Here is a 9889-nt window from a genome sequence, read left to right on the forward strand (position 1 = left end):
GCCTGACGGTGCCAAAGTAGTTCCAGCTCCCCCGGCCTCAGCACGGCCCCCCCGCCCCCAGCGTACCCCTCCGCCGGCGGCAAGGGGGGGCACGGGGGGGGGGCAAACATGGGGGTCCCAGCCTCGCTGTGGGGGGCGTGTGGGGCTGGGACCCATAGCCTGGGCGGGGGGGCATACGCGTGTGCAGGGTCCCTGTCACCCCCCCTGCGTGTGGCTGGAGGGAACAAAGGGCCAGGGGGTGGTGGGGGGACAAAGGGGCTGCTGGGGGGGCCATGGGGATGCTGGGAGGTTGTCACACTCTGGGGCCGGGGGGGCCGTGGGGCTGCTGTGGGGCTGGGGATCTGTCCCACTGTGAGGCTGGGGGGGCCGACGGGGAACCTCCCTCCCCCGTCAGAGGCTCCCTGGCGCTCACACGCCGTGGGGCTGCCCCACACCTCCCTGTCACCCCCCTTCCCAACCCCCCCCATCCGGGGGTGCTCACTGCTGTGGGGTCCTCTGGGGCGCAGCAGTCGGGATGGGGGGGTGGGATGCCCCCCATTGCTGGGGGGGGGGACTATGGGGCCAGCTGGGAACTATGGGGCAGGCTGACATATGTGGGCTATGGGGTTCTAGGCCGTGGGGCTGGGTATGGACTATGGGGCTCAGGGCTATGGGGCTGCTGTGGGTCAGGGCTCAGGGTGGGGCAGGCCAAGAGCTGTGGGGATGGGCTATGGGGCAGGGCTGTGGGGTGGCCTGAGGGCTCGCAGGCAGGGCCATGGGGCCAGGCTATGGGGCAGACCAAAGGCTGTGGGGCCAGGCTGTGGCGCAGAGCTGGGTTATGGGGCCGGGCTGTGGGGCAGAATGAGGACTGTAGGGCCAGGCTGTGAGACAAGGAGGGGTGTGGGGCAAGGTTATGGGATGGGCTGAGGGCTCTCAGGCAGGGCCATGGGGCCAAGCTATGGGGCAGATCAAGGGCTGTGGGGCAGGGCTGGGTTATGGGGCAGGGCTGTGGGGTGGGCCAAGGGCTCTCAGGCAGGGCCGTGAGGCTGGGCTACGGGGCAGATCGAGGGCTGTGGGGCCAGGCTGCACAACAGGGCTATGGGGCAGGGCCATTGGGCCAAGCTACGAAGCAGCCCAAGGGCTGAGGTGCCGGGCTGTGTGACAGGGCTGTGGGTCACGGTTATGAGGTGGGCCAAGAACTCTCAGGCAGGGCTGTCGGGCCGGGCCATGGGGCAGCCCAAGAGCTGCGGGGCCGGGCTATGGGGCAGGGCCATGGGGCAGGGTTATGGGCCGTGCCGAGGGCCCCCGGGGCTGGGCTGCGGGACCGCCGTGGGTCAAACCTGCGGGCGGGGCGTCCGCCATGACACCGCTCCCCTCAGCGAACGGCCGGGGCCCCCTTCCCTCTTTCCCGCCCTCGCCTCTCTCAGCCAATCAGCGACGAGCTGCCTTCGCGCCCAACGGCGCCGCCACGCGCCGGCTCCCTCCTCCCTCCCGCCCCCGCCCCTACGGCGCACGCGCGTCCCCCCCTCCCGCCCCCTCGGCAAAGGCGCGTGCGCGTTCCCCGCTCCCCGCCCACCTCCCGCCGCGCAGGCGCAGTGGCGCTGGCCTGCCGCAGGCTCGAGCGCCTCGCGCTCCTCCTCCTCCTCCTCCTCCTCCCCCCCCCCCTTATATATAAGGCGCGCTCCCGCGCGCGCTCCCTCAGTCCCCTCCGCGCCCCCGCGCCGTGAGGAGCAGCCGCGGCCGCGCTCGTCGCCGCCATGGGGGTGAGTGGGGCCGGGGCCAGGCCAGGCCGGGGGGGGCTCGTCTTGAGGGTAAGGGGGAGGGGCGGAGCTTTTGAGGTTCCTCTCAGGCGATTTGGGTCCGTCGGAGAGGATGGGGGGTGGGGGCGCTTCTATCAGGTGCTATAGGGCTTCTGTGGGGGGATTTGCGACCCTCTGAGGGGATTTGGGGGGTTCCTGTGAGGAGATTTGGGATGTTTCGTAGGGATTAGGGGCCATCTGAGGACATTAGGGGCTCTTAGGAGGATATTTGCGGCTCTGTGAGGGGACTGGGGGCTCCTGCGAGGAGATTTGGGACCCTCCGAGCGGATTTGGGGCTCTCATGAAGAAATGCGAGACCCTCTGAGGCTCTTGGGGCCTCCTGTGAGGAGATTTGGGACCCTCTAAGAGCCTTTGGGACCTTTCATCGCAACTTCAGGCTCCTGCAAGGGAACTTGAGGCTCCTGTGAGGAAATGTGGGACCCTATGAGGGGCTCGGGCCTCTGTGGAAGGGGGTTAAGGAAGGCGGGAGGGAGGTGGGGGAGTCTCTGAGGGGGTTTGAGAGGGCATTTGGGGCTGTTTAAGGGGAAGGGGGGGTCTCTGAGGTGGGTGTCTTGGGTTTTGGGGGGGTGGGGGAGGAGGGCAGGTGTTTGGCGTGCAGTAGGGTGCATTCAGAGGCCCCAAGTGGCTTGGGGGTCTCCATGGGGGGGTTGCAGGGACACTGGGAGATCCCGGCGACCTCATCCCACCTCCCCTCTAACTGTGGACCCCAACTGCCGGAAAACCTGCAGGTTTTCTCCCTGAAACGAGGCAAAACTAGAGCTTTTAGGGTCTGCCTCCCAGCCAGCGGCAGGTGCTAGGGAGAAAACACTGCTCCAACCCTCAAAAACTCCTTAATTACCCCCAGAAATGCCAACAGGTGTATTTTTGGGGGGAGGCTTGCTCTGTCCCGCTCCCAAAACCACGTGCATCAGCGTTTTTCTTGTAAAATACTGATTTTTGGCTGTGTTTAACTCAGTTCTAGTGGGGGTGAAGCTCGGGAAACCCCAGACCCGCTTTGACACCCTGCGGGTCTTTGGGGCTTGCCAGGGATTTGGAGGGATCCCAGCAGGATTGTGGGTCTCCCCTCTTTCGTTTTGGGGTAAAATCACCCATGTTTGGGTTATTTCTGGTAGGGGACTCCTAAAATTCAACAGAAAGAAATGCTTGCAAGTGTTAACTTTATGTAGATGCTGCTCGGTGCCACCTCCCTGTTCCAGCTTGTCTTACGAGTGCCAGCTTTGTTAAAACACCAAGATTCTGGGGCAAAACCCCACTAATTTAATTATTCCAGTGCTGATGGCCCTGAGGAGCAGGATGCAGCAAAGTTTTCCCGCTCCCATAGTGACCGGGAGGGTTCAACACACCCCTATGAGCTCAGCAAAACGCTGGTTTTTTTACCCCAAAATCACTTTTTTGCAAGGATTTTGTGGCAAACCCCGTTCCTCACCTCCAACTTGCTTATTTTTGTCTTTGTGGACTTTAATGATTATTAATTTCTTGGCAAAACATTTTTGCTGTTGGTGGGCGGAGCTTTGGTATTTGTTAAAATAACCCAGATTTAGTGAAAATTCCCCCCCCTTTTTTTTTTTTTTTTTTTTTTTTTTTTGCTGCTGCTCACCGCAGAGGAAATCAAGCAAAGCCAAGGAAAAGAAGCAAAAGCGCCTGGAGGAGCGAGCAGCCATGGATGCCGTCTGCGCCAAGGTGGAAGCCGCCAACAAAGTGAGTGTCCCCCTCGCTATCAGGCTGAAAAACAGGGTAAAAACCTCACAAAACTGCTGATAAACCTCCCCTGCCGCAGAGCAGGGCCTGGCGGGTGGGAACGAAACTTCCCTGCTTGTTTTTCTAGTGTGCCTTTTGGTTTCTTCCAGCTCGAAGATCCCCTCGAAGCTTTCCCAGTTTTCAAGAAATACGACCGGAACGGGTGAGTGTTGCCCATCGCGGTGTCACCGAAGCCGTTCCCGGCACCGCCGGCGTATCCCCGGTGCCGACGCCGTTTCCCTCCCGGCATCTCCCGCAGTTTGAACGTCGCCATCGAGTGCAAGCGTGTCTCCGGGCTGGAGCCCACCACCCTCGAGTGGGCCTTCGAGCTGACCAAGGCCAACATGCAGACACTGTGAGTCGCACTTCACCGCCGGCAAAGCCGCCCGTCAACGTGACACAACCGCGATGCCGCGATCCCGGCACCGCGCTGGGAGGGCTCACGGGTGCTCCAGCCCCTCACCGGTCTCTGGGGGAAAAACCTTGCTGGGTGTGATCCCAAATCGGGGGGGGGGTGTGTGTTTTTTGCTCCCCCAAATCATTGGGGTGGGGTGGTTTTTGGGGCCCCAAAATAATTGGGGTGGGTTTTTTGAGCCCCAAAATTGTGGAGCTTCCCCCTCCCCCCCCATACTGGGGAGGAGTTTTTTGTCCCAAAATTGTAGTGTTGTGGGTTTTGCCCCCCAAAATTGTTGGGTTTTGGGTTTTGTCCCCCAGAGTGGTTGGGTGGGAGTGTTTTTTCCTCTCCCCCTGAGATTGTTGGGGGTGGGTTTTTGCCCCCCTGAGATTGTTGGGGGTGGGCTTTTGCCCCCCAAATCGCTGGGGTTTGGGGGTCTTTAGCCCCCCAAATCGCTGGGGTTTGGGGGTTTTTTTTGCCCCTCCAAATCATTGTGAAGACTTTGCCTCCCAACCATTGGTGGATTTTGCCCCCAAATCCTTGTTTTTCACCCCAAATGGGCAGGTACGAGCAGAGCGAGTGGGGCTGGAAGGAACGGGAGAAGCGGGAGGAGCTGCGGGACGACCGGGCCTGGTACCTGATCGCCCGCGAGTCTGGTGCCGGCCCTGTCGCCTTCTCCCACTTCCGCTTCGACGTCGAGTGCGGTGATGAGGTCCTCTACTGGTGGGTATCCCCAAAATGGGGTAAAAAAACCCAAAAAAGGGTCTCCCCCACTTTATAACACGGCATGTGGTGGTTTTATCCCTGCAGCTATGAGGTGCAGCTGGAGAGCAGGGTCCGGCGGCGAGGACTGGGCAAGTTCCTCCTACAGATCCTCCAGCTGGTGGCCAACAGGTGACAACCGATAGGTTTTCTAGGGGAAAAACAGACGGTTTTGGGGCTGCCGACCCCTCACTGAGCCCCCACTCTGTGTTTTCCACCCCTACACCACTCAGCACGCAGATGAAGAAGGTGATGCTGACCGTCTTTAAACACAACCACGGCGCCTACCAGTTCTTCCGAGAAGCGCTCCAGTAAGTGTAAAAAACACCCAAATTTGCTTGGTTTTACCCCGTTTTCCAGCCCGGGGCACGGGGGGAGGAGGAGGAGGAAGGGGGTTTGTCCGTCCGTCTGTAACACGTTGTTCGCACGACTGTCTTTTCAGTGCGCTGGCAACGTGCCGGGGCCGGGCGACGCGGGCAGGCGGGGCAGGGGCAGCCGAGAGAGGTGGGTGCTCGGGTCCCCCCCCTCGGCGCCAGGTCCCAGGGGAGAGCCCCTTTTCCGGGGGGTTTGAACCCCTTTTCCAGGGGGATTTGCCCCTTTTCCGGAGCTTTTTAGGCCTTTTTCTGAGGGTTTTTAGCTTCTTTTCTGAGGGTTTTTAGCCCCTTCTCTGGGGGGTTTGAACACCTTTTCTGTGGGATTTGCCCCTTTTCCGAGGGTTTTTAGCCCCTTTTCAGGGGGGTTTGAACCCTTTTTCCAGGGCTTTTTAGCAACTTTTCTGAGGGTTTAGCCCCTTTTCCGGGGGGGGGGGGGGGTGTTTAAGCCCCTTTTCTGGAGATGTTTTTTGGGTTTAGTTTTTTTTTTTTTAGTGCCTTTTCTGGAGGTGTTTTTTTGTTAGCCCCTTTTCTGGATTTTTTTTAGCCCATTTTCCATGGGGTGTTTTACCCTTTTTCCAGGTGATTTTTTTAACCCCTTCCTTTCCAGGGAGTTGTTTGAACCCCTTTTTCCAGTTTTTTTTACCCCTTTTCCAGGTGATTTTGGGGTAGGGGGGGAAGGTTATCCTCTTTTTCTGGGTGGTTTTTAACCCCCTTTTCTGGGCATTTTCTGGGTGTTTCAAGTCTATTTCATGGGTGTCAACCCCTTTTTCTGGGTGTTTTTAGAGTCTCTTTTAACTTCTTTTCCAGGTTTGTGGGTGGTTTTAGCCCCTTTCCTGTTTTTTTTTGCCCCATTTTTCATGGGGGGAGGCGTATCCTCCTTTTCTGGGGGTTTTGAGCCCTTTTTCCAAGGGTTTTTAGTCCCTCTTCCAGGTGATTTTTTTTTTTTTTTTTTTAGGCCGGCCTTTTCCATTTTTTTTTTTAAACCCCCTTTTCTCGTTTTTTCTTTGTTTGTTTGTTTTAAAAACCTTTTTCTGTTTTGTTTTTGGTTGGGTGTTTTTTTGGGTTTTGGTTTGGTGGTTTGTTTTTTTTTTTTAAAACCCCTTTTCTGTGGGGGTTTTTGGTGGTTGGTTTTTTTCTTTAGTCTCTTTTGTGGGTGGTTTCCTTTACCCTTTTTCCAGTTGTTTTAACCCCCTTTTCCAGGTGTTTTTAACCTGTTTTCTGTGTATCCTGTCCCCCACCTCCCTTTTCTGGGTGTTTTTTTAATGTCTTCCCCAAGTATATTTAGGTGGTTTTAATCCCTTTTTTTGGGTATTTTTAGAGTGTTTTTCACCCTGTTTTCTGGGTGTTTTGTTTTTTTTCAGCCCTTCCCCAGGTGTTTTTAACCCCTTTTCTGGCTGTTTTTAGGGTGGTTTTACCCTTTTCCAGGTGTTTTCCCCCCTCCCCATTCCAGCCATTTCCCCCCCTCCCCTCCCCCCCCCATATCAGCTCCCTCCCATCCCTCTCCCCGTAGCTTCGGCCAGCCAGGGAGGGTGACACAGGGGGGGTCAGGGTGACATGGGGGGGGGGGTCGAGGTGACTCAGGGGGTGGTCCGGGTGACATGGGGGGGGGTCGGGGTGACGCCGTGCCCCCCCCCAGGTTCGAGGTGGACGCCGCCTCCCCCAGCGTCTCCGGCTGTTGCGGGGACGATTCCTCCTACGAGATCCTCAGCCGTCGCACCAAGTTTGGGGAGAGTCACCCCCACCCCGGGGGGGGACACTGCGGGGGCTGCTGTCACTGAGCCCCTACCCCACCGCTTTCTGTACCCAAATCTGAAGGTTTTGCCCCCAAAACACCTCCTCGCCTCGGGGACGGGTACCCAACCTGGTTGTAACCCCTGTCTCCGATCACCGAATGGGTGATGGGGGGGGGAGGACATGACACACATACCCCCCCACCCCATCCCCCTCCTGGGGTGGGGGGGCTCATTGGGGGGCTGGGGGAGGGGTAATGGTTCATTTTGGGGCTGGAAGGGGAGTTTTGCCCATTTTGGTTGTTTCTGGTGCCTCGCGGGAGTCGAGGCCCCTTCCCCCCACCCTCTGTTTTTTTTTTTTTTGTTTGGGTTTGTTTTTTTTTTTTCAGCGATTTCGTTTGTATGTAACAAATAAATAATAATAATAAAAGTTTAATTTGGCCTCGGGGTGAGGGAGGGGCAGGATGCTTCCCAGTTACCCCCAGTTACTTACTGGGGGAATAGCGCCCCCCCTCGGACTGGAGGACTGCGCTTCCCAGCGTGTCCTGGAGCTGAGTAATTACCGCCCCCCCCCGGGGAGGGTGGAGCCTGAGCGCGGGAGGTGTGGCCTCGGTGCGAGGGGGCGGGGTCTGAGCAGGGGGCAAAGAGACTGCTGTGTGAGGGGGCGGGGTCTGGGCAGTGGGTGTGGTCGATGGGTGGGGCCTGGGCGCAGGTGTTGGACGGGGGCGTGGCCTCGGCGCAGGGGGCGGTAGTGTGAGATAGGCGGGGATTGGTCTCGGGGGGCGGAGATTGGACGCAGGGGCGTCGGTATGGGGCGGAGTCTGAGCTCAGGGGCGGGGCGTTGCGTGCAGGGAGCACGGGGTGCGTAAAGGGGGCGGAGCATCTGTCCCCGCCTACCTGCTTCCGCCGGTACTGGCGTGCCCCACTATTTCCGCTTCCGCCGCCGCCATGCAGCTCGCAGCCCGCCTGGCTCGTTCCCTCCTGCGCTCCGCGGCCCGGCCCGGTCCGGCTCAACGCGGCATCGTCTCGGGGCCGCCGGAGCAGCCGGTGGGGCCTGGGGTGAGCGCGGGGGCTGTTCGGGGACAGGTTGGGAACCGGGACGGTGGGTGAGTGACCTTGGCGAGGTGGGGGTGGACGGATCCCGGAGCTGACGGCGCTGTGCCCGTAGGAGAGTGTGCTGGCCTTCGTCGTCATGTTCGCCTCCTGCCTGGGCCCGGCCGCCTGGGTGCTCGCCCACCTCGAGGACTACAAGAAGGGAGAGTGACACCCCCGCCGGGACCACCCACCGCCGGGACCACCCAGCAACGGGACCACCCACCGCGGGGACCACCGGGGGCGCCGGACCGGGACACACACATACACACCCGGCTTCTGCCGCCAATGGGACCCTCCCGACCGCCCCCCCTTCCCAATAAAAGCCGCTGATGCCGGTCCCGTCTCCGTTCCTCACTGCCCGGACGCCGGGGTCCCTCCAACGGGGCGGGGGGGGGCTTGGAGGAGGAGGGAGGTCTCGACCTGGGGAGGTGGGCTGTGAGGTTATCTGATGGCGTCACGGTGAGGTCACCGGCCGGGGAGGGGGCTGGGTAGAGGGGGGGAGGCCCCGTTGCTAAGGATGATGGCGGTTGCCAAGGGCGTGGCCTGGTTGCTAGGGGAGGGGCTGCTTGCTGGGGAGGCTGGCCTGGTTGCCAGGGGCGGGGCCTGTCGCTAAGGGCGGAGCTGCTCGGCTACCGGGCCACTTCCAAGGGGTGGGGTCGTTGTACTCCCTGGTGGTCGGTAGGGGCGGGACCTGTCGCTAGAGGCGGGGCCCTTCTAACTCCCTGGTGGTCACTAGAGGCGGAGCCTGTCGCTAGGGGCGGGGCCATTCTACTCCCTGGTGGTCGCTAGGGGCGGGGCCTGTCTCTAGGGGCAGGGCCGTTCTACTCCCTGGTGGTCGCTAGGGGCGGAGCCTGTCGCTAGGGGCGGGGCCCTTCTCCCTGGTGGTCGCTAGGGGCGGGGCCTGTCGCTAGGGGTGGGGCCTTCTAAGTCCCTGGTAGTTGCTGGGGTGGAGCCTGTCGCTAGGGGCGGGCCTGTTCCACTCCCTGGTGGCCGCTGGGGGCGGGGCCTGTCGCTGGGGCGGGGCCTGTCGCTGGGGGTGGAGCCTGTCGCTAGAGGCGGGCCCGTTCCACTCCCTGGGGGCTGCTGGGGGCGGGGCCTGTCGCTGGGGGCGGGGCCGTTCTACTCCCTGGCGGTCGCTAGGGGCGGAGCCTGTCGCTAGGGCCTTTCCAGAGTGCAACTTCCGGAGCACTGACGGGCACTTCCGTTTCCTTGGAAGACTGCCGACCCATAGAGTTCAACTTCCGGAGGACTGAGGGGCCCGTGACGCTCTCGGGGGAGGGAAGAGAGGACGTGGCAGTGACGTCAGCGCGGCCGGTGGATCCCGGCAGCGGCGCCCGGCCCGACCCGAATCCCGGTGAGCGCGTGGCGGCGGCGCCGGGCAGGGAAAGGGGGGGGGGGGGAGGGGGGGGAGAGAGCGAGCGCGAGGGGGGGGCGGGGCTAAACCCGGCAGCTTACGCGCGTGGCCCCGCCCCTCCAGGACCTCCCGCCCCGCCCCCGCGGGCGCCAGCGCGGGGTTTTGGGGGGGGGTCCCGGTTAGGCCGGGTCCCCGGTGGCTTCGGGCTTTTGGGGGGGGGTCCTAGCCGGGGTGCTGACCCCCCCCCCCTTCCCCCGACAGCGGCAGGTGATGAGCCCCGATGAACGCGCGGCGCCGGCACGGCTCTAGGCAGCGGGAAGCGGGCGTTTACCTGGGGCCCCCCCAGACACAAGCCGTGCTCCCCCCACCGGCTCCCCCCCCCCCGCTGCCCCCCCGGACGCCATGTCGTGCCGTGACCGGACCCAGGAGTTTCTCTCTGCCTGCAAATCCCTGCAGGGCCGGCAGGTGAGTGGGTGTCCGCTGGTGGGGGGGGGGGGGAGCGTGTGTCCCCCCCACAAGCGGGGGGGTCCCCCTCTGCCTCACACCGCACCCCCCCCCAATTTTCTCCCGGTTGCAGGACGGGGTGCAGCCCGGCAGAGCAGCTCCGGGCCTCGGGCGGCAGCGCAGCGAGTTCAGCCTCATGG

General features: G+C 61.7%; 2 protein-coding genes and 1 long non-coding RNA gene across 4 annotated transcripts in view; all 3 read left to right on the forward strand.

Annotated features, from left to right (window-relative positions):
- Positions 1-1577: 1577 nt before the first annotated feature.
- NAA40 (N-alpha-acetyltransferase 40, NatD catalytic subunit) lies at positions 1578-7237 on the forward strand. Of its 2 annotated transcripts, XM_075018370.1 has the most exons (9): positions 1578-1742; positions 3402-3497; positions 3647-3699; positions 3796-3891; positions 4495-4653; positions 4741-4824; positions 4926-5003; positions 5135-5196; positions 6703-7237. In XM_075018370.1, the coding sequence occupies exons 1-9, from the start codon at positions 1737-1739 to the stop codon at positions 6963-6965; spliced, it is 897 nt and encodes a 298-aa protein (XP_074874471.1). In that variant the 5' UTR covers positions 1578-1736; the 3' UTR covers positions 6966-7237. The 2 variants fall into 2 exon arrangements, with proteins under 2 accessions (XP_074874471.1, XP_074874472.1); XM_075018371.1 differs by lacking the exon at positions 5135-5196.
- Positions 7238-7707: 470 nt separating this feature from the next.
- LOC142025708 (uncharacterized) lies at positions 7708-8229 on the forward strand. Its single transcript, XR_012648708.1, has 2 exons — positions 7708-7855; positions 7965-8229. It is a non-coding gene; the product is annotated as an uncharacterized LOC142025708 (long non-coding RNA).
- A 1282-nt stretch (positions 8230-9511) lies between these two features.
- The window catches only part of STX5 (syntaxin 5), a 1842-nt gene continuing 1464 nt past the window's right edge, over positions 9512-9889 (forward strand). The window contains 3 exon segments of the mRNA XM_075059270.1: positions 9512-9625; positions 9628-9710; positions 9823-9887. Of these exon segments, the coding sequence (XP_074915371.1) occupies positions 9526-9625; positions 9628-9710; positions 9823-9887 (248 nt within the window). The 5' untranslated portion in view covers positions 9512-9525.

This window comes from Buteo buteo, chromosome 29, assembly GCF_964188355.1.
Source record: "Buteo buteo chromosome 29, bButBut1.hap1.1, whole genome shotgun sequence".
NCBI classification, from domain to species: Eukaryota; Metazoa; Chordata; class Aves; order Accipitriformes; family Accipitridae; genus Buteo; species Buteo buteo.